The sequence below is a fragment of the Pyrgilauda ruficollis genome, unplaced genomic scaffold (assembly GCF_017590135.1).
Source record: "Pyrgilauda ruficollis isolate IOZ18807 unplaced genomic scaffold, ASM1759013v1 scaffold2, whole genome shotgun sequence".
NCBI lineage: Eukaryota > Metazoa > Chordata > Aves > Passeriformes > Passeridae > Pyrgilauda > Pyrgilauda ruficollis.
In genome coordinates, this window is record NW_024519206.1 from 23,323,621 (window position 1) to 23,348,362 (window position 24,742).

The following is a 24,742-nucleotide window of genomic DNA, read 5'->3' on the forward strand; positions in this document are numbered from 1 at the left end:
TTCTTTTCAGTCATACGCCAAGTCAGGAGAGTCGGGTTCATCCAAATGCAGTTCTTTCCTCATTGACCCTTCTATCTCTGCTGCCAAAGAATCCTGTTAAAAGCAAGCACAAAAGAGAAACAAATATCATAGCATTAATAGGTTGGCATGACAGAAAATAATAAATTACTTATACAAAGTAATAAATAATGGAGAGTATTTCTAGAAGAAAAAATGAAGGTTTAAATATGAAAAATGACTGGAAAACTAATGTAGGTATTTAAAGCACTGACAAAATATGGCTTAGCTTCATTTTCCTGCAGTATGTACCATCTGATGATACATAATATCTGCCAAAGAATCTTAAAAAAAGCATTGTAGGCAACAACATGATCCAGCTACCCAGACTGAATTCCATACTCAGTAACACTCACCTTTCATGTATAAAGTTTTGCTCTTTATGTTCTCATTTAGAATAAACATAAAACTCACAGCATTATCCACCCATCCACAAAAATGACATGATTCTTGGCATAAAGCACTACATACTTTCTCCGTAAGGTTACAGGTAGCAGGCCATCAATTTTCCGTAGCTGGTCACTAAGATTTACTGCTGGGTGCAGGGTCTAAGTATCAAACATTAACAAACCTAAATGATCTTTTGTCCCATGATTGAACGTTTGAAAATCATTTTCACACAAAACATGTAAGACCACCTCAGCACAAGCATACTCTTCACAGCTTTCAGCTGTATTTGTGCAAGGACAATTTGTATTATTTTTGCAAGCACAACTTGTATTATTAAATGTCTGCACTTTAATTTGGCCTGCGTACAGTCTCAGAGGAGAGCACAAAAAGGCAAGCAGAGCAAGTCACTGCACACATTCTTATCCACTCTTTTTTTTTCATTTCATTGAGGGTACCGCATATTTCCTGAGTTTAAAATGTCATAATCACATGAAATCAGATAAAGAAAGTTGATAACACCAGTGAAACCACCATAACTTGTTGCCATAATACAGATTAACAACTATCATTCTTTTAATGAACCACTGAATTCTCAGTCACTATAAAACAAGAAGTTATGCTTTTAACCCTGTTCAAAGGTTTAGACTGAAGAACTAAAATGTATATCATAAATTACTAGAAAGATGCCATGTCTGAAAACCATAGTTATGTTATTAGGAAGTTATATCTCCAAGGATATTGAAGATAAACAGGAAGCTCCTAATGAACATCAGCCCCCACAGTACAGGAGATGCCTAACAAAGATGTATAGAAGTGTGTAAGAACCTGTTAACCAGGTTTCACAGCATAAGCACAGACACTGCAGGCTGTACATAACACTGCAGCAGAGCTGCACAGCACCACTGTTTCAGAACCAGGTTTGCAAAACTGATCACTCAGGTATCCTTTAAGACTCTGCAAATACACATTTCACCCATGCTCATGTCAGATCTAGGATCCTATCCCTGAAACTGCAAGTCAGATGCAAATACACATCCTTTGCTTGGTGTGAGCAGGTTTTCCTTAAATCTGCTTACCATAGGGAAGAGACCAAGGGAGTGGTACCGACGTGATATAGCATTTGGCATTGTCTTGTTCCTAAGGTTTTTCAGCTCTTCTTGAGCCTCATGAAGCATTTCCATGCACTCTGCATACTTGTCTTCCAGCTCTCGCAACTGCAACATAGAGAAAACAGTCCAAGACCTTATGAGGTGCACTATTACCATAAAAATCCTACAATTTTTTAATACTGGTAAGCAATAATGGTGTAGGGAAGAATATCCCACTTTAAAGGAATCGATCTCCAACAACTGAGTATCACTGGAAGATCATTAATAACATGGATTAGTGATGGGAAGGCAGGTAGGGAAGGTAACAATGCGGAAGGATTTCCTTCCTTTCCTTCCATGTGAAGCCATTGTCAAGGAGAAGATACAGAGCTAAAAAACTATCTTTAGTCTGATCAGGTTTAGTGCTTAATCACTGCCATGATGACCACAGTGACAAACACCATGGTCTGAGGACAAGACATTCCACAATGGTCCAAAGGACTTAGGAATTTTAAAACCAGGACTTTCATGCATACATACATATACATGTATAGCTTTCAACAGCCTAAGACTATGCCTTATTTTTAGCTTTCCCAGGAAACACATCTTATGTAATCACTCTGTCTACAGATGTCTGTGTGTCCTCACAGCTTTTGGGTTCATCAGCCACTTCAACTAAGTTTGGCAAAGGGGCAGAAATCTGAAACACCACATTCCTACAACTTTCATAAAAATAAGCTATTTGGTTTAGAAAAAGAGATTTGGTTCATTTTCTTTCCTAAGAAAGCAATGGTGAGGCATGAGCCCAATCTTTGTTGAGCACCACAGATACAAAAGGTCCACCCACTGGAAAAGTTTCTCTGGCCATTCCCACCTTCATTACCAAGTAGTGCAAGTGCAAGACACATCCTAAAGGGATCAAGCTCTATTCATTCCATCTTGTCCACTTTTTTTCATGTGAATGCAGCGCCCATAATACAACCAAAAATGCTGGACTGCCTTATGTTAATACACTGAACAAACAGAGCATCAATGAGCTCTTCCATTTATCTCACTAGTCAAAATAGGCTGAAATTACCAGCCTAGAGAAGTCAGCCTCTAAAGGTGTTCCTATACAGCCCACAAGTCTGTGTTTCAAAATGTGTGTCATTTGAAGGAGCAGAGAATAGGAAAGAAAAGGAACATAATACTAGGAACATAAATGTCCCTTCATTGCATATATACAGGCAAAACTATTTAATATTTCTGATCCAACTCAGACTAAACCTCTCATGGCAAAGTGAACAGTCATTGCTGGGCTACTAAATTATTGTATTACTAAGCAATGTACTCACCTCTGCTGTGAGCTGTCTCTGGGCATCTTTAGCTGCTCCCAGATGCTGGACAAGTTCCTCATTTTCAACTGCACACTAAAATATCCCAAAAAATGTTAGAATTACTGCGATGTTTTGTCCTGTGATATTTGTACAACATACTACAGGTAAGTAGGAACACTGTAACTTTTCTCACCTCTCCTCCACAGCAGTATTAATTTACAAATTAGTGTAAAAACATTTCTAATATTTACACAAGAACTCACAGCATTAGAATGCACCTTGCTAAATGAACCTCCAAACAAGTATGTGCCCACTGAAATACTTGCACTGACATTCTTGTCTCACTGACATAACTCAGAGCAGAGTTTTGTATCTAATATTTAAAATAATTTTAACTATTGCATTTGAGAAATCATGTATGCATCTTTTAATAAATTGATGCTTTCTAATCAAGTATGCCAGATATTAAACACCAAACAAGGTCATCCACATAAGGAAGGTGGAATATTTCCTTTAGGCTCTAGTATAGAAAGGATTTTAATCTATCCTCCAGTTACATTAGCAGCAAATAACAACAGTAGTCTCTCAACTGGATTGCTTACAGCTTTTGCCTTTTTCTGCAGCTCGACTATCTGAGAGAGAAGATGAGTGATTTCTTCTTGCTGCCGGGCAGCATCTTCAGTTTTCTTTGCTAGCTCTTCGGAGATATTGGCAATCTGGATGTTTGCATCCCCTTTAAGATAAGTAATTGCAATTAACATGACAAACCCAAAATCAGAAAAGTAAGCATAAAGATGTTCTTTTGGAACATCACTTGCTTCAGCAGAATCCTACCCCCAGTTCACAGTAAGGTATTTTTGAAAAACACAGTAGGACACAAAACCAGAAAGGCATCAAGTGCTCATGCTGCAAAGGAGACTGAACACTTTCAATGCAAAACTGTTTTAAAATGAGAAAGATTTAGCTTTCAGCCAACATTTTCTGGTGTGAAATTTCAGCCCAGAAGTTTTCTCCTCATAACCATTTATAAAATGAAAATAATTACCACAGATAAACAGGACCGACTGGTCTGTTTTGGATTTTTACTGACCTATCTCAAAAAAGTATAAAGAAGTAGACACATACTTAGCTCTTTTACACAGTCATTGACAAGTTGTTGTTCTTTCTCTTCATAAGTAATTGTTTCAGTCTTCAGCTGACAGGCCTGTTCAAGAAATCCACATCAAATATGCTACATTAGCACATTTGTTCTTTGCCAGTCTGCTGTTGCACTTCCATCTGCTCCAGAAAGACAAGCTATTCTAATCACTCCTTCAGGAAGACAGTGAGAAACTACAGTTTTTGCCTGTCCTCCCACATGTTCTGGAAAAAGAGGCCAGGTGAACATTCAGCAGAGACATTATTGTATGGAGAAACTTGCATCATTATCACCATATCCCCACTAGATGTCACTTGTGTATTTTGCACTAAAAGTAAAAAGAAAAAGAAAGGCTTCTACATACAAAACACTATCATGCAGAACTTGATCTGCTCACTGAGCAAAGCTAGGTATCACCAAAAACTAAATAAATAGCGTGGTTTAAATAACTGAATTAAACATTCAAGTATTTAAAAAAAACATGCTATTTGATCCTATTTGAAAAGTTCTGGCACTGTAACCTACAAAAAACCTTAATGCAACCTCCTTCCCTGGTTTGTCTTTCCCACTCTGACTCTGGGAGTGCCAAGAGCAGCATGGCTGCAGCCAGCTGGTTCTGTCTGGCACCACCTAAGTGGGTCTGTAATCTATTCCCAAAGCTGGGGGGCATGCACAGACACCCACAGACTGCATCTACGGAGAACTGCACAGCTCACAGGTTACAGATTTGGCTTCATTCTCTGCCTCGCTGGCACAGACTACATCTCCCTGGATGGGAAGGCAGTGCTGCATGGGGTTTCCTACCAGATCCCGATGCAGTTCTACCAGCTCTCTCAGTTCTAATGTTCATTATTCTCAGACCATCTATTGCTCATCTTCCTTGTGCACCTTCTCAGTTAAGAGCAGTCTCCGTTACCTGGTGTCTCATGCAAAGATGTGGCACTACCTATTTACAATGGGCCCTACATTTGCAGTGGAAAATAGTAGTAACATTCTGTTTTTGTGTATTCACTCTTAGACCAAAGTATCTCTCCTGCTACATGTTTGCAAAGTGGTAACATGCTCCCAGAGTTTAAAAATTGGATTGAAAATATAAAATTATTCACTTCATATTCAATTATTAAACTTTAAAAAACTGTGTCATCTGTGAAACAAACAGAATATCATAAGAAATAAAGAGAAGAAAAGCACATTCAATTTAACTCCCTTGACTTGAAACACAAAATGAAAAATGTAATGCAAATTTAGGCTAGGAATTTGCATTCTGAAAAACACTGAATTGGTATCAGAGACCATGCCAGCCTACAAACTTGAGATCTGCAGCTCAAGTCACACTTATCTGCCAGGTTAACTCTTTACAACCTGTTTCAAAGTGCAATACTGGACTCCAAAACCTGCCCATGCTCCTGCACATTCTTACCGCACAAACACTGCTTTGCAGGTAGCTTCATTTGGGAAGAATTTCTTCACAGAAAAGGTGATACGACATTGGAATGGGCTGGAGTCACTTCCCTAGCAGGTGTTCAAGAAAGGACTGGACATGGCACTCAGGGCTCTGGTCTAGTTGATAAGGTATTCATTGGTCAAAGGCTGGCCACAATGACCTTAGAGCTCTTTTCCAACCTAAGCAATTCTGTGATTCTATGTAGCTTCCACATTTCAGCCTTTCTTTCATTTAAAAGGATAAAGGATTGTGATTAAACAGTCACAGAGAGATCCGTTATACGTGGAATTATACTCTTAGTTAGACACTCAGCTTTAAATACAAGCTTCTCAATACCTGTGTTCTGGCATTTAGATGAACAACTATATTAAGCAAAACAAAGGGAGCAATTTCACCTCAGATCTAAGCACAACATTTTCCTCTTCCAGGTCCTTGAGCTTCTTTTGAAGAGAGTCCAAATGAAAGTAGTTCTGGACGGAGGAAGAAGATTCATTCCTCTTCAGCCTTGTAAGAAACAGCAACAATTTTAAATAATTTTTACATATATTATGGCAAATCTTACAGAAGCACAGACTGAACACAGGTTTCAAAAGCAAACAGAGCCACATGAAATATAGCTTATTCATGCCAGTACTTTTGGGCAGCAATAAATTTGCAGTGCATTTCAAAAGAACATTTAAAAATTTTATTTATTGTTCTGCACATTTCCTATGGAAAAGTTGTTCAGCCAAGGCTATGAGAAAAGCAACCATGTTACTACAGGGAGCAAGCAATCCAATAGCTCCTGATTAATGCTGCACATGCTTCATCAGAATGCAGCAATAACTCTGCAAGGGCAGACAGCCCCTCAGAGCCTGCAATGCTGTTCAGGCAGCTAACTGCCTGGAACCCACGCTGTAAGCCATGCTTTATTTCTTTCCCTTGGCTTGGAATTTTTCCATAGTGCCTTCAGAGGTCCTTCAAGCACAAAGGTCACTCATGTAGCGTGTCCTAGCACATGCAAATGTGTGTGGTGTACTGGGCTGCTGTCAGTGCCACCCACGGCTGCCCCACCACAACAGTGACCCAGTTCCTCTGAAAGTTGCAGCGTTGTGCCAGCAGCCTCCCTATGTACTCTCCCCTCCTGGCTCCTGTAGGCACCTGGATAGCCAGCTGGCTCAGTGCAAGTCCTTCCAGCTGGACCTTGCACCAAGTTCTGAGTCCCATTTATAGTTCCAGCCAATACAGGGGCAATTTTACCACTTTTCCAAGTGATGAAATCATCCAACAGATCAAGGTTCAATACTGCATATGGGTTGACTTACGGGGTGGAACAGACGGATTCTGGTTCACTTTCTTCAGCAGCACTGGTATAGAACTGGAGCAGTTCATCTTTCATGGACAGCTCATGTCGCAGCTGAGAAACCTACACAAAGAAAGACCTCACAGATCAGTAGGCTGATTTTCCAGACACATTTTTAAGCAAAGTCACCACAAATTAGCCTGTTATTCACCCTCCAGGCATCATCTTGGACTAAATCAAGAGTTCAAGACTGAAACGGACCAGAACCATTTCTTTTATTTCTTAGAAAGAAGGGAAAGTGCACCTTTTAAAGTAGCCACTAAGTTATTTTTTTACAGGTCCAAATATGCAATTATTTGCTGCTATTAGACATGCTTCTCTTTTACCTTTTTTAAGATGAGCAATCTTGACTCACTGTTGCATTAGTCTAGATTCACATGAATGATAATGGATATATTGCAATGACACAGCAAGAAATTAATGTAGCATTGTCAAGCCAAACATTGCCTTGATACATTTTGTGTGATGACTGTCACCTTCTGACTTGGATGCTGACCTTGCAGGCCTCAGATGCCGACATCTCCTCTTCTCCAAGAGGCTTTACATAAAATTACTGAAATGCCTGTGTAGTGAGGTTACAATTGTGACTCAAGAGCTGCAGAACACCACCACACAGTGGGTGGCTGCTGTTCTGAGGCTGTTCCAACAGTGAAGGTTGCAGTCACTTTCCGGGTTTTTTTGGCTCCAATAACGTAGTTTGTGGGATTCCCATACTTAGTATAAGCATACATCAAAAATGAATGAAACATCAGAAGTGGGTGATTAAAAATCCTTGTAATTGTGAGCTCTACAAACATAGTCTTTGTTACTTTATATTGCTATTCTCCAAGAAAAGGGTTAAAAGCCCAATTAGACAGTAGCATGTACACCACTTCACAGCTGTGGTTTAAGAAGCCAGCAGCAGGAGATTACTTTTATTTGCCTTGCACAACTACAGACAGCATAACTGATCAGACGCATCCATTCCCTTCCACTTGCACTGCAAGACTTGGCCCTCAGTTTGCACTTTCCCATGTAAAAAATGCACAGTATGTTTCTTTTCAATAAACTTCTGCTTTTCATATTGTAAGCATACTTTTCTTTGTAGTTATTATTAGGAAAAAAAACAGAGAATATCAATTACATAGATTTGAACTCCATTTTCATTGAACAAAAGTGCAGACGCAATCCAAAAGGCACTTGAATTGTTCAGAATTTGAAGCCAACAAGGTCATTTACTTAACTAAGACTGTTCTGTATAATGAGAAGTTCTAAGGCACCAAGTCCTCCTGAGACGTGGGTTCTAAATAGCAAGGGGGAAAAAAACATCCCCATCCAACCATATCTTAGAAAACTATTAAACAAAATTTGTGCATCAATTTCAGGAGGCCCGCTTTCTCCATTTCAGGAAGAGGGAAAATGCTGAACCAAAAATAACGATTTACTTCCCTTCAGCACATTATAACTCAGCCTCTTTAAGAAGCAAGAATTCAGATGCTGTCTGTGGGTGGACACTAGATCATCTCCAGTTCTTGCTACTGTTTTTTTTCCTGTGAATTAAATAGACTGAGGATACTATTTTTACTGCCATTTCTGAGCATTCCAAGCCTCCAAAAGAGGGTGAAAAGTCAGAAAGGTTGATCTTTTAATGGAACAGGACCTGAAACAATAGGCATAAACTGAAACATGGGTGGTTCCTCTTAAACATCAGGTGCAACTTTTTAATTGTGAAGGTGACTGAGCACTGGCACAGGTTGCCCAGAGAGCTTGTGGGGTCTCCATCCTTGGAGACAGTCAAACACCATCTGGACATGGTCCTTAGCAATGGACTGTGCTAAAGGGGGTCCTGCTTGTGAAGCGGGTTTGGACAAGATTAGCTCCAGAGCTCACTTCCAATCTCAGTCAGGTTGTGAAACTGTGAAACACTCACTACAGTAACTTCCAGCAACACCTCCCTTTGATGCAGCATTTTGTGGTGTGTTAACTTTGGTGAGCAGCTAAGCACCCACCTGCTGGGCACAGTCTGCCCCACAATCCCCATAGGATGAAGAAGAGACTCAGAAGCTCAAGAGTGAGAAAAACTTCTTGCTGAGAGAGTTTAATAAGTGAAGTAAAGCTTCCCATGCAAGCAAAGTAAAAGAAGGAATTTATTCACTGTTTCCTATCAGCAGGTGCATGTTCAGTGACTTACTGGAAAGTGGGACCTTGGCACACAGAACTGTAACTTGTGAAGACAAACACCATAACCATGAATGTCCCAGATTCTTCCCCCTTTCCCTGACCTTCTGTTGTTGAACATAACAACATATGGTATAGAAAAACCCCTTTGGTCAGTTTGGGTCAGATTCCCAGCATCTTGTGCAGATGGTGGACAGAGTGATGAGGGGAAGAAAAAAAAAAGGTTGGGGAGGCTGGGAAGGGCATGAAGGGAAAAGAAAAGAGCCTGGTGGATGCTGTGCAAGCATTGCTCCGCAATAGCCAAAACATTGTTATCAACACTAATTTAGTCCCAAACCCAAAGCACAGCACCAGGTAGGCTGGTGAAGAATATTACCGGCATCCCAGACAGACTCAGTACACAATTTCACACTGCAAAACACTGAATTTGTTTTATGAACAGAAATAGCCTGTTCTACATTTTCACAAGCCACTGCCACATGTACCCTCTGGAGCGAATTCTGCCCCGTTATTATTGCACAATCTTGGTATTGTTACCAAGCAATAGAGACTGAGTCCTGGCTGCACATGGGGCAAGGCCCATGACATCTCACAAACCAAGCATGGTGATAACTCATGTCTTCAAGCTTTTAATTGCCTCTGTTAGCCTGACAGCTTTACTCAGCTTCAGAACTAACTCATGAAATAGATGTACCTATCTTAAAATAATTTCAGTAGAAAATAAAAACATCCTCACACAGAGAACAACAGTTTAAAGACTTGGGACCTAATTCACAGGATCAATCTTTACTGAATCATGAACAACTGTTTCAAGAGTAAAGTGATTTGCTTTTCCTGACAGCAGCTAAGTGCTTAACAGGTCAGAATTACTCAAAAAGAAGACACCCTGTTACACCATATGCAAACAGCTTGCATACAAGTACCAAGTCAAAGAGCATTTCTGTCTTTCCAACATTACTTTCTACTCTTAAAAAACCAAGAGCAATGTTCTCTTTTTTAAGCCACCATTCCAGATTATAATTCAACTTTTTCCTTTCCTTTCACTTTACACAGAACAAAATCAAACCTGGACTTTGAAACCTGCTATCATCAAAACACAAACTCTGACAGGTGATCTGAACTCGAATAACAGGTCTAGAGGGCTGTATTACCCAGAAGTTAACACAGGTTTGAGGTGGTGTTATTTGAGGACTGACACTGCATTGGAAGTGCTGCCATTTTAGCTTCAGAAACATAGGACAAAATATGTAGAGGAAAAAGAAGCAGAAACTTGGAAATCTAGAAAGATTAGGAGAAGCTAACACCTAGTGAGCTACTCCAGTCCAAATACAATTCACATTGTGCAGATTTATGGTTTACATTTCTTAGATACTGAGCTGTAATGTCAAAGGAGACAATACCAAAGTGTAAGCAGCACCATCCCAGAGAAAAGGAACATGGAGCTGCAGCATTTTCACTGAACAGCAGACAGACACACTGTACCTGGGAACTACACCCTGCTGCTGAAAAGGCAGACACCCATCTCTGTAAAGCAAAATACTTCACAATTAAGAATGCTTCCTCAGTATACGTTTATGCTTCTAGAATATAGTAGTGAAACAGTAAACTGAGACTGAAGTGTCTGTGCACACACTAAAGGGCTTGCTTCAGTCCACTCACCCTTTAGTTCTCTAGTACAGCAAAAAATCTCAGTTAGAACAGTTTTTACTGAACATGATCACAGCCCCTTCTTAAACTTAGCAAACAAACTCAAAAGACAAACCCAAGAATCTGATGCACTTTGCACAGGTCTTTATAACTTTGACGTGTATCTATCAACGTGGTATGTTCCCAGCACAAAACTCAGTCTGCTTAATGGAATGGACAGAAGGTTTTGTCATGACAAAGGTCAAAGAGATATAAACCTAAATTATTCAAGCCGTAATACATGTACCAATAAAACCTTAATTTTACACCACACATCAGAAATAATTTGTCCCTGTATTATAGAAAGCACATATCTCCCAGGCAAAACATTTTTAGGCAATTTTTACAGAATTTTTACAGAATTTTAGAAATATAAATCAATTTCATTTCTCTTATCTTTTGCCCTTAAAGACAGCTGTCTTAGTTACTGTTCTGTTCAAACATTCAAAATTCAGTTTTAATAGAAAATCTGCAACCCATTAAAGGCAGATTTTCAACACACAAAAGTGTCGTGACTTTAAAGTCTGATGAGCTCTGCCTCAAAAGCATCAGTTTCTGAAGGAATCAAAATAACACTGTGAAAGAGGGGTGTTGACAGAACATATGGCCCAACATACCAAGCCACCTGGTAAGAGGCTTATTTTTGGTGGCACGTTTCCTAATGCTGCTTCTCAGTCCCACTAAATAAAAACAGACGTGGACAGAGGCAGCCTGTCCCTGTCCTCCACCTTCCTCAATCAAATTTTCCACTGTGGATGGACGATATGAACACACAGTCCTGCTCAGTCACCTTGCACATACCTAGTACATGTCATACTGACCAATACACAAATAAATTGGTCTGCCTCATGATGGGAGTTGGGCAGCAAGCAACAGCACTCCTTTGGGAGAGAACAGAACTAATTTTCCATGCCAAAAAGGGTGGGCCACATCAAAGGATATTATTTCATTATGTGTGCTCCACCACAATTTATCACACATCATCGATCACTCCATCTGCACTTTATCCTTTATGTGAGATGTTCATAATACAACATCTCACACCCCTGAGCAGTGTTAATTATGAACAATTTTAAAAGTTTTTACTCCACTGTGGTTCATTGCTCTCTGTCTTGCTTAAAACCACATATGGGTGAGACTCAAAAAGCAAGGCCACTGCCTCAGAATAGGAGAAACAACACTGGCTCCTAGCTCATTTATTAAGTTGGAGTTTAGTGACAGTTGTACTTATAGCTAAAGACCTGTTTTAAAGCACAGGTGCTACATGAAATGATATAAGCTTTCTGGTGTGTTTTATTGATCACACCAATGTGTGCACTCCCAGCCCAGAAAGCCAACAGTACCCTGGGCTGCATCAAAAGAAGCATGGCCAACAAGTTGAGGGAGGTGATTCTCCTCCTCATCTGTTCTCTGGAGAGCACCCAGCTCTGGAGTCCTCAGGACAAGACAGACATGGACCTGTTCAAGCAGGTCCAGAGGAGGGCCACAAAAATACTCCTTCTCCTATAAGGGAAGGCTGAGAGCGTTTGGTTTGTTCAGCATGGAGAAGGTAATGCTCTAGGGAGACCGTATTGCTGCCTTTCAGTACTTTAAAGAGGGTTCATAAGGAAGATGGGAACAGACTTTTTAGCAGGGTCTGTTGTGACAGGATAAAGGGTAATGGTTTTAAACCAAAGGAGAGCAGTTTAGACCAGATATAAGGAAGATATTTCTAGCAGGGAGGATGGTCAGATATGGGAGAAGGTTGCCCATGGCCAAATGCATGGACAAGGTAAAGCTAGAACAAAATTCCTCCCATCACTGCATATACAGCATTCAGGCATAAAAATCTTACCTCTTCTCTGATGTGTTCTACTTGCTCCTCCAGGAAATCATTTCTTTCTGTCAGTGATTTATTCTTCTTTAACAGCGACTGGCCAATCCGAGCAGCTAATTCTAAGTCCCGTTCTTTCTGTGAAGCATAAAGAACAGAAAGCCAATTTCAATTTATATTTTTTAATCATCAAAGGATCAGAGGGAGGGTAAAATTGCCTTGAAAGGGATGAATAAAAATAAAAGTACTTTTTCCTTCTGTGAGGGTTTATTTGTTCAGGGGTTTTTGCTGATTTTCCTTTTATACTCTTGCATATCTTACAACAGCATTATTCAGAAATGACTGACCCTCTCTCAAAGCATTCTGCAGTTTCCACTTGCTCCACCTACAAATAAAAGGCAACGAGCTGTGCAGGAGTAGAAGCCAGTTCCACCACAATGAATGCTCAGCTCCTATTTTTGTGCATGCCAACCATCAGTGCTTTTGTACAAAAATAAATCCTAACTCTCTCCTTTTTGCAGATGCCCCAAACTACATTAAGTGGTTATTCTCATGTCATGCTTGGCCTCTTCCTCCCCCTCCTCTATGAGCACAGTACTGGAAATCACCCATCTTGACAATTCACCACAGGTATCAATAAAAACTAGAAGCTTATCCTGCTGATGACATGTACATAAGGATGTCTCAGCCTTGCAGAAGCTGGTACATGGGACTGTAATCTGCTTGGGAGAGGATGATAAACTGCATAAAATTTTGCGCTGTTCATTAAGCATTTCTATTTATCATTTTCTTATTTAACTACTGGATTTTTTTTTAATAATGGTAAAATGGTGCTGTGGTTAACTCCCTAACATACCCTTAGTTCAACACCATTTGAGGAAGAATTTTCTTCCTGTCACTGAAAATACTGTTTGGAGCTTACTTACTGCCCCTGACTACCACCCAGATTTTATGACTAAATGTTACCTTATGTCATGTGTACGTTCATGACAAAGCCAACAAAACGTACAGGTACTGTTCACATGGATTTGAAGTCAATGAATTTGAATGAAGAGGCTTTCATAATGGAAAAAAAAGTTATATAATAACCAGTGAATAAAAAGAGAGGTGACTGATCAATGCTGTATCTGCAAATAGCATTTTCCAAATGGTTTCTGAAGGTCAGACTTATATTTGCATTGAAAGCTACTGGCATTTTCAAACCATAAAATCTTTATGCAATCTTATGTACAATCTTTCAGAACAATAGATGCCACGAAGTTATCCAAAATATGTTTGGATATATTTTAAGCCAACTTATTGTTCACTAATTTGGCTCACTTCATAAATACTGAGTGGAAAAAATATATTGCTGTGGTTTTGATTCTACAGACGAGGAGCTATCTAGCAGCAATGTTTTTTAACTTCAAATCTGGGGAATGTAAGTCCATGTCCAGGCTCTTCAAATAACCTTCCCAGCCTTCCTACCCAATTTTTAGCAATTCAGCTCTAAATTTCAGTTTGGGGACAGGTCTCTTACTAACACAATGACAAGGAACCAATTTATTACAGCAATATGTAAAAAAAATAATACTGAGAAGCAAGACAAATTTACACTACTATTAGAAAAAGATGAGAGAGCAGATTCATTACAAAATCTGCTCCAATTTTTACCACATACCCAGGCAGGCCTGCTGCCATGTCCTTTCCTTAGTTTCAGGGCTATAGGCACATATTTCTGAAATATCTGCACACATGCTGTTTCAAGATCTTCTCTTTCCTATCTTCCCAAATTAAGCATCTTTCAATGTTGCAATGCAAGCATCTGAAGCTTGAAGGACAGACAAGGGGTATCTTTTGTTTTTTCTCTCACTTGTATGTGTGAAAGAAACACAAGGAGTTAAATTCTGCAAATGGCCGTAATCTCTAATGATAACCACCATATGGAGAACAAAGAAAGGTGCTGTAACTGCACCTATCCCTATGAACAGAGTAATTTAATTGGAAATGATGGTCAAACAAAACAAAAAGGCTCACTGAAAGTATTTGTTTTAATAAAGTTTGACATGTTGTACAGTCCCTTATTTTACCCTTCCAAACATCCAGATAGGAAAGTACACAAGACGCTTTAAAGCACTAGCTTAGCAAGTCCTTCAAGCATTGCTCCCGTGAGTGTTATGCCTGGATCTATAGACACTTGGCTACAGGGACTCAGGGGAGGAAACAGTTTGGCAGAATGCTGCCATCATTACTAGAAGGAGTAACAGACCAAATGCAGTAAATCTCAGCCAAACAAGGCAAAGGGAACAGGGCACAAACAAGTTAACAGACTGTTACTACAAGGTGATGAGTTATTCCAGAAGAAGTCTTTTGTTAAAACATCAGTTTAACAAAAACATCAGTTTTAACAGGTAACTGGTACAGAGGTGTTTGAATGGGTTTGGCTCAAAGCACAAAATATAAGACTGTACTGCATTGAGGGGTATCCAGAATAGGTGGGAACATGAGCATTCATTCCCATGCTTGTTTTATTGCAGAATTAGAAAAATAACAGACCATCCAATCGGCCAGAAATACACCATTTTCAACATTGCTATTGCAATAAGCAAGCAATTGAGTATAAAAGACTAAATTGCAGCCAGCCATGAGCTAACAGAATTGTAACAGTTTTCACCTAAGAATTACTCATAAGCATTCTTCAGAAAATCATTTCTCAAATTTACTGCAGAAAAATAGCTGATTTTAGTCCAACAATTTATCATGATTTTTATTGAACATAAGCATAGTACCATGACAGTTGTTTTTTGACATTTCTTGAGTGCTATGGATTACAAGAATACCAATTTTCATAATAATGGTGTAAAAACCCCACAAACAATAACCAAATCAACCAAACATAAGGGAAACAAGGCAAATGGAGTACTAGGTATTTTCTAATTTTGTGTCTATGTACTTCTGTGGAAAAATTATCTGAACAAATTATTATGAAAACAAGTCTGTGAGCTTTTTTTATAATTTTCTGAAGAGAATATATCCATCAATAATGATACTCTCAGCTTTACATGTACTGTAAAAATATGTGTCATTTTAAGATGATTCCTCCTCCTCCTCCTCCATTAGGGCAAACATTTGGCCAAGAACAAGTCACATGGCCTCAACTGAAAAATAACCAGAAGTAATGAATCCATTTGTCTGAGGCAAACAAATTATCTTTATTTAGAAAGAATATTTAGCTTACCAGTGAGATAAAGTGCACATACACTTAGAGCCCTTATTCTTCCACACTGAAGGACAATCTAGCAACAATGTTTATTAGTGGTACCACATAATTTCAGTACTACTTTGTCACACTGTGTACAGGTCCCTAAACAGACGTAGTACTTGCCTCTTCAAGAAGACGTGTTACAGCATCTATGTCATTGTATGTTTTAGTCATCTGGCCCACTCTTTCAGCACATAAAACTGCAAAGAAATAAAGCAAAACATTAATCAGATAGGGAGTACTATTGGGGGAGGATCACAGAATGTTCTGAGCTGGAAGACAGACAAGGATCACTGAAGTTCAACTGCCATCCATAGCAAGAAACATCTTTTAAAGTTTAGATGTGTGTAAGTTTTCATCTAAAAAACTGCTTATGTCAACTTTTGGATGAGCACATCAAGAGCTAAAAACTCAAAAGAAACAAAACACAAGCAAATAAAACTCAACAGCAACCCCCCCCCTCCCCAAACCCGCCCTCAAAAAAAATCCAAGACTCATGTGATACTGGTAATACAAATGCTTCTCTTGTAATAAGCACTTGCTTTTGTCAGCGGCAGAACAAACTTAAAACGTTAAAATTTTCTTCTCTGAAGAACAATATCTTGAGTTTATTAAAAAAAAAATCTAGAAGTCAAAACAGATGTTCTTAGATACATAATTAAGATTCCATCGTGTCACCTACTCATTGTATGACATGCAGCAGCATTACCCCATGAATGAGCAACTCCAATACTCTAAGGCGGGGGGCACTGTTCATCAGAAAGTGACTATATCATCTAAAGTTGATAAGAAGTGGGTTTTATGGTACAAGGCAGCAAAGTATGCACGCAAAATAAGAAATGTTTTTTGTAATACCCAGCCACACCACAGTGACCATAGTATCACCCATAACAAATATTTACTTAGACTGGTTAAGATTGTTGATCCTTAAGGTGGAACCAGGAGTTTTGTCAGACTGAAGAAAGTATGCACAAGTTCAGTCTACCACCATAGCTGATCCTTCAAGAAGCTACACTGACTTATCTAGAAGTCAACAAGTTTTCGAAAAATTCACCAACAGTCACAGCAAACAACAGCACTTTCTGCTTTACCCTTCTATTTATTTTTTTTTTCCCCAACTACACTTTTTCCTCAAAGCCTGTAATTCTGGGAAAAAGGACTGTTAATGAAATTCAGTGGATCACACGGACTATGAGTTATCAGGCTGCTGTAGCCTGAACTGCTCTTCAGGGGATTTACCCTTGGCAATGTCACTTAAGGATCCGTCTGGCAGATAAGCTAATGTTGTCCTAGCGCACACTAAGGCGGGGGAAGAGACAGATCAGGCCTAATAGGATTTATATACTGAGGAGAAAAAAAAAAGCAGAACTGTACAGTAATATTAGCAGTTTGTCACACTAAGGAAACAACACTACCTAATTAATAAATACACAATCTGCGTATATATAAATATACAGCTGATCACCACTAAGGCACATTGATAATACATGAAATGCAATATTACTTAGATATCTCTTGAAATGCTGGAGGATACCTAAACATCAGAAAATTGCTTAAATCATGGCAAGAAATTAAATTTCTTCATTTATTTTCCCATTTCTCTAATTCTACTTTTGCAGATCACATCCTAAAAGCATTTACAATATTTATTGACATGAGTAAACTCCAGTGAACTCCAAAGAATGCTATACAAAAGTATTCAAAATATAATTGCATTTATCCAAATAGTAAGTCTGAAAGTGGTAACAGTAAAAAGTTTATGTTTTGAAGTAATAACCTGACAAACATGATATATCAATAGAATTACTCTATCACTGCAGAAGTAAAAACACAGTACATCTGTCAACTACAAGCTATACTACCCAAAGGCAGACTAATAAGGATTCCACATAAAAAAAATGCAGTAACTTGCAGAAAAAGGTTTAACAGAAGTTTTCCATAAAAACTTCACATAAGAAGGTACAATGTTCAGAAGACTATTCATCCACACACACAAACAGACACCACCCTAAACTCAATTTTCTTTTAAATATAATAAGTTCATAAGTCATGCCATAAAACATCTATCCGAAACCCTGACGCCAGCAGGTTTTCAATACAACTAAATAGTTCCCCTGGTTACAGCATTCCATCACTACTATAAAATAATATTTGACATTGTCATTAGCAAGCTCATTTAAATTCTGTACCTAGCACTAACAATCACCAATGAGCAGGAGTGTGGCAACCTCACACCATCCTGATTCAAGTAAATGTATAACCTTCCTAACAGCCAGGCTGATAAAGGATGGTGTTCCCACAGACAGAGTAAAGTCACTCAGCTGGGAGAGTGATAAAAGTTGATTGTGTGGATACTCCCTTGGTTATTCCTACAGAACTTGCCATTTAAACTTTAACCTGGCAAGGCAATACCACAGCATTATAACAGCAGACATTACCAGTAGCAAAGTAGAATCTGGTCACCAACAGCTTTTATATCTAGAAATTTCCATCAAAGTTCTGTTGGCGATTGTCAAAACAGAGATCTTTGTACACTGCTGTGCCAGTATAAAAGGGTTACAAAGCAGAAGTGTCCTTTTATGCATTCTCTACATCCAAGTAGAAATAAATTTCAGTAGACTGCATATAATAAAATCTTTCAGTCAACTACTGTCCATACTACTACTACTACAACATACCATACTGTGGAAACACAGAGCTACTGGCTGAAAGGAAGGATTTCCTTTTGGAAGGAGGGCAAACTTGCAAAAAGGTGTTGCTTTCAATTACTCAGAAATCAAGGCTTGTGGGAAAGAGAAGGTGAAAAGTAAGGGGAGAGTGGAATCCAGAAGAATCATTAAAAAAAAAAAACAAAAAAAAACAAAAAACCTAAAAAGTATCTAAATATCTAGTTATTCGGCCTCCACAGACTATGAGATAACATTTGACTAATTCCTACTACAGCAGTTTTTATTTCTTTGGTGATCAAAAAATCTATCAGTGAAAAAACCAGACTATTTTGAAAAACTATTTAGAGGTGTTATCAGTGAAGTATGGAGTGGAAAAATACCCCTCCCCCTCCCCCTCATCACATATGTAATGGATCCTGCATAGTAGGTTTCTAGCCTGCTGGAGTTTCTGATGAGTATGAGAGCCTGGTAACGCTGCTGTAAAGATAAAACAAGAGCAAATGAAGGACAGTGCCTTGTAATGCAAAACCTACAGTGCCAAATTACTGACCTCTTTTTGCTCACTCACACATCAGTAGTTTTTTGCTTGAGGGTGACAGCACTGTGTCTAAGTGCATGGATGCATGCAAACAGCCAAATCAAATATACTTTGCACTTCTCAACGTACGGAGAAGGCTGACAGACAACACAGAAAGAAAGAACAATTTTTAAAAACTCACTGTATTTTGATAAATGCTTTGAAGCTAATGTCACAGATCCAAAATAGGAAACAAAGAACAGAGAAAGCTCCCTTCACATTATTTTCATGACAGCACTAAATACACGGCACTGGGGATACATTTGCAGTCCAAAGTATTCAGGGGTTTTTTTAAGCCAAACCTGCCAATGGACAAACACTATACAGATCAAACATTTCCTCTGCCTTAAAGTACCTAGCACCATCTTTATAACATCCTAAAGCCTACAAATTTACTGGTAACTACATTCCTATGTTTCCCAAAGTAAGTACAGCTCAAAGGATGTACCTTGCATTTATTTCTTGTCATCTAGGTAATGGTGCACTGATTCCCAAGCTGAAGATGCACTGGGATATGAAGGAACACATGCACTTTTCTGGATTTCTCCCTGAATGACCTATTCAACAAGTATGCTACTTAGAGTAAAGGATGTTTGCAGGAATGGGAGACAGCCATAGAAGGAAAGGGGAACAAGAATACCACTATTGGCAGCTTCTGCAATGAGCCACCACCTGCCAAACAAAGGATTCAAAGAGAAGGAGGAAAAAACATATATCACCAGTGCCAGCAGTCATAGGTATCCTCAGCTCCTGCTCCCTGCATCCCTCAACACATACTCCCTCTTCATTTTTGAGACCTATCAACCAAGGATAAACTAACGAAATAAAAGAGAGCTGCAGCTGCTGAAGAGGAAAGCCCAGCTCTCACTGCTCTTCTTCACATCTATTTCTAACTACTGGGAAACATAAAAGGGCTAACATGCCACTGTAAAGTTTCACTTTTGGGGCAGATAATATTGACCTGTATAATTATAGAGTCTAACAGGGAAGGCCTTAATGCATGAAGATTTCCGTACTACCAAAGTTAACTTCTTCAGAAACTCCATCAGGGGAAATGAATACTGTTCACAGAGCACAGATCTCTTGCCATTTAAACATCCATGCTTCTTATTGGCAAGGTGGTGGGAGGGGACTGTGCTTTTTTTTCCATAACAGTTCCCAACCCTTTAACTATGCCTTTAACTATGGCAAGGCCTGCTATATTCTTGGTCAGTCATGACAAGCCTTGCCTCAAAAACAGCTTCTGTCTCACTCCTCTCTGCTCACAGCTCTGTCCAAACATCAAAGATACACTGGCAAGGGCATTGCATCCTGAAGGTTGCACATGGAGGCACACAGAACACACATGGCAAATATGGCTGACTGAGCAGCCGCGCTCCCTGCTGCCACTTGGCAAACGTCAGCCATCAAAGACCCTGGCAGACTCGGACACCTCAGCTCTCGATGGATTCATTCCTCAAAGGCTATTTTTACACTCAAATGATAAAGCACCCACTAAAAATTACAGTTTCAGTTCCAGAGCCACTGATAGTTATGCTCTGGCACAGGTTACTGTGAGCACTACATCAACTTGAGCCAAGCACATGTGGAATTCTGAAACCGTGCCACATTAGGTATATCACCTTTCAAATAAACTCAGGAAAATTATAGCTGAAGTATGCTGTCAGCTGTTACTGATTTTTCACAGTTAAAGATAAATATTGTAGCTTCTCCTCCAATGCAGAGGTGTTTCTCACAGCCCTGGCTAAGCTGGGGCAGAGGCTTCAGATCTGCTGTTGCCTGCCACATTTGAGACAGCCCTAAGAGAATAAACCCATGTAAAGACCTTAAAAATTTTCAAGGTTTACTGTCACCAGAGCTTTAAGAATGTGCTTCTGAGTCACAACTTACTAGAAATCCAGATCCTAACAGAACAGCCCAGCAGTTCCCCCAGGCTCCCCCAGCACTCCCAAAGCAGGGAGCAGGCCAGCTGCTCCAGAAGCAGACGGGGAGGTCAGCGGTGGCGCGACCCTGCTTAGAGCGATAAGGAGCGGTCACAGCGCGCCAACTGCTTCACAACTGTCAGGTCACACCGTGGGCGAGCTCTGTGCAGGAGTCTGGAAGAACATGATGTTGTGAGAGACAAACTCAGTTAGCAAGTTCAACAGATAGTCCAATAGATTCTGGTTTTGTCTTCTTGAAATGCTATAGCATGGCCTTACTGTAATTTCAACGGCACCGTTTGCAAAAGAATATTTTAATATTAAGCTGCAGTTACTGATTCTTCTGGAAGAAGAGATTTTATCTTGCTGTTTAAGGCTATAGTTCAAGGAGTTTTTGTTTACTGCCATATCTCTCATAAGGTACTCAAATAGCTTAGCAAATCCAATATTAAAGCCTTACATACAAACTTTTGTTTTTACTTAAACACAGATTTGCAAAAAAAAACCCCAAAAACAACAAACCACAGCTTTTACTTCTTTTATAAAGCCTCTGCCTGAAACCTCAGGCAGGGAATAATTTCAAAGTACATCCTCTAAGTAGGACATGAACAGCACCAAATTTTCTAGTGATGAATGAAAAATCAAGCTAAAAAAAATTTCAAAAAGAGCATCAGACACTTTTTTATCCTTCTATTTAGCATAAACAGATCAAATGTGGTAACTTGGAAAATACAGACACAAAGTGAAACTAAGAAAATAAGAAAAAGTCCCTGGAGAGAACACCTTAATTCTCTTAATTGCCTTAATGCATATATCATTTACAGACACAGCTCAGGATAGCTCTTCTCTTCAAAGTTAAAACTTTTTTTGCAGGATTTTTTACTACTAGCCACTGAGTTACTGTCTTGACATTCCCTTCCATTCATTTTTTGTCAAGAAATGTCTAGACTGCAGTCAATGTAATTAATAAATGTGTGAAAGATTTAAATCAGGATCTGGACTGTACATCTTTAAAAATCCTAAAATGAAGTTACAAGCCTCTAAGTTAGACATTGTCAGCTGTCTCCTTTCTGAAATATGTGGTCTTTTCCTATTCCAGCTCTTTGGGAGGGAATGGTTGTGCCAAAGCTTTCAAGAATGGCTCCTCTCTATCTTTTTTGTTCTAGTATTCACAGATTCCAGAGCTCTGAATCGTCTCCATTTTATTGTATTCTGCATTTTCAGTCACATCCAGAAGGCAGATCCCTGGAGTGTCTGATTTAAGATTTTAATAGTGATCCCAAGGCCTTTTTTTTTCTTTTTAATTCAGCTGGAGACAGATTCTTTGCCTGCACTTACTAAGTACTTTAGATAAATAGGACTTTTAAACTACTACATGGAAATGGCTGCCATCATAGGTCCTATGTAGGTAAGAGTCTTTTCCTGTCCCAGCTGCAAAAGCAAGAATCAAAACATAGCTCCCTTTCAGAAACAGCTGACTCAACAAATCACTAACCAAAGGAAGCTGACAGGTTGTCCTTTCACAGCTCAGGTTCCTTTATGAAGAAAATCTGAGAAGACATTACCAACAGATATCCCTGAGCAAAGTTTCACTGCAATCACCCCAAGGCCAACTTATCAAATAAAAAGTAAACATATTGCTGTCAGGCAACTTTACAATTCCAAAGCAATGCCAATTCCAAAGGTGCCTTCCACTCTCATCAAGAGAGCCGACTGCAACGCTGCCAGGCATAATGTTAATTCTGTGACAGGCTCCAGAAACAGGACTTAGGGGCGTTACAGCATCTAAACGTCAGCACAGAGAAAAATGACTATGGAAATAACAGTCAAGAAGTGAGTACACATCCTGCATATGGAATAGGCCAAACAGTTAAGGAGCCTTAATGACACAGTTTCTATCCTCCTCTTTTCAATAACTATAACTATAAATGGTTGAAGTGAAGCATATCCTCTGATTTCCCATTTCTGGTACCAGATTTACAGCCAGATATAGCTAAAGTGTTTCCTTTGTTCAGGATGAAAAGGCTACATGCTGGTGTTTCCATCTGCTTTACTTACAGAATGGATTGACTCACCCATTCTCCTAGAGAAATACTACCCTTTGCAAGTACTCCCCCGTGCAAAGATACATAGAAATACCATATATAGGTTTTGTGTATCTGTATCTCTGCTACACTGAGTGTGTAGGCGATATGAACGCATAGGTGGAGAAGAAAAGGCATCTTTAGAAGACATTTCAAACACATACTGAGCTTTTGAGAGGAAGGCACTGCAGAAAGACAGAGCTAAATTTATCCCAGATAGAACTCGAATTTTTCTTTTTTCCCTCTCAAAATCAACAAGAGCAGCTTCAGACTGTTAGATCTCGATGAAAGGTAAAGTCAGCAGAAAGAACAAGAACAGCATCATGTACGCTTCAGTAATAATTTAATTGCTAAAATAACAGGAATAAAATATAAAAAAAAGTCAGCTGGCCTCTCTTGATAAGCTTCCTCTCCATCCCAATCCCCAGTTTTAAATTTTCTTTTTATCAGTATTTTCTTCAGCACCTTTCTTGTTTTACAGACACACAAATTCGAAAACTAGGTGGGATATTTGATTGTGAGGGAGTTTTTACAGGAAAATCCTATACAATGGCATTCAAAGAGCATGGTTCATTCACCAAGAACTCTGAACACAGGAACCATGAGGTAAACAAGGATGCAAATTCACAGCACGTCACATTCTCTGTCCTAACAATCCTTCAAACCATCCCTGCATCAGCTTTACAATAGTTTATTTGGAAGTACCGATCCTGTACCATAAAACTACTGCTTCAGAGGACAATTTACAGCATATGAAGTAACAGGAATGAGGCATTCAGCTTTTGCTACCTGAAACCCTGAAGAAGCTAACCAGATTGGCTGGAAGCAGCCCTAGGATAGATACCCTCTCTATACAGCAGGTGCACAGGAGGATTTTCAATGCATGTACATTCCCATTTCCACCTGAATGGGCCAGTTGTCCTTTATTTCCAGGAAGTATGACAACATTTTTGGGTTAGTTTTTATAGTGAAAATTTAAGTCATAAGACACTTGGATTATTTCTGTTTATGTGCTTTCAAATTCATGGATAAGCACAAAATTGCTGCTCTGTTCTAGAAGCACCTGCTGGGAATGACAACCTAAAATATACAGTTTCCTAAGACACACACATTTTGTGCATATAAAAAAATGCACCACAATTCCAGAGAGAGAAGATTTCCCAATTTCTGTTTCATTATAAAATAGGTATTGCACAGCCTTCATCTGTTGATCATGCCTTTCTTATTTAAAGAAGTATACATAAATTAATATTTATCTTATTTAGATATTAGACAAACATCCAAACATACTGGCTACACATGTAAAACACAAATTTTTGTCTATTTAATCCACAAATATCACTCAAATCACTTGTAGGTTGCCACGTGCTACCACCATGCAAGATTAAAAACAAAAGGTGAAAAGTACCTTCTTCCAAGATATCAAGGCTCTGCCTGTTAAAAGTGCTTTTCCTCTCATTTTCCTTTTCATAGTCATATTCATAACTTTCCTCTTCGTTTACTGACATTGCTGCAGTTATCCCAGACAGACACGAAATGATGCCTTAGTCTCACAGGCGATGGGAAGTCATTTCCTTGGAGGCTGTATCTTTGGGGAGAGCAGAGCAGGGTCTCCACAAAGCAGGATACCATCTTTCCTCACTCACATGCTCAGCCAGGGAACTCCGGAGAGACTGAGTACTTGTCCTTAGCACAACAGCTTTGAGTTCTACAGATGGGGTGGAGGAGGGAAGAGACCATCTGTCTAATAATTACTAGAAGGTTTATACTGCTCCTCAGACCAGCTCTGACAGTAGCCAGTTTTCGCTCAAAAGCCCC

At 39.2% G+C, this 24,742-nt stretch overlaps 1 protein-coding gene across 2 annotated transcripts in view; it reads right to left on the reverse strand.

Annotated features, from left to right (window-relative positions):
• TRAK1 (trafficking kinesin protein 1) overlaps positions 1–24,742 on the reverse strand; it is a 103,291-nt gene that overhangs the window by 23,816 nt on the left and 54,733 nt on the right. For both annotated transcript variants that reach the window (XM_041466841.1, XM_041466840.1), the window contains exons 4-12: positions 15,796–15,872; positions 12,453–12,569; positions 6,738–6,838; positions 5,829–5,937; positions 3,977–4,055; positions 3,454–3,584; positions 2,870–2,944; positions 1,524–1,661; positions 17–93 (exon numbers count right to left, since the gene is read on the reverse strand). In XM_041466841.1, coding sequence (XP_041322775.1) covers positions 17–93; positions 1,524–1,661; positions 2,870–2,944; positions 3,454–3,584; positions 3,977–4,055; positions 5,829–5,937; positions 6,738–6,838; positions 12,453–12,569; positions 15,796–15,872 — 904 coding nt within the window. The remainder of the gene's footprint in view (positions 1–16; positions 94–1,523; positions 1,662–2,869; positions 2,945–3,453; positions 3,585–3,976; positions 4,056–5,828; positions 5,938–6,737; positions 6,839–12,452; positions 12,570–15,795; positions 15,873–24,742) is intronic.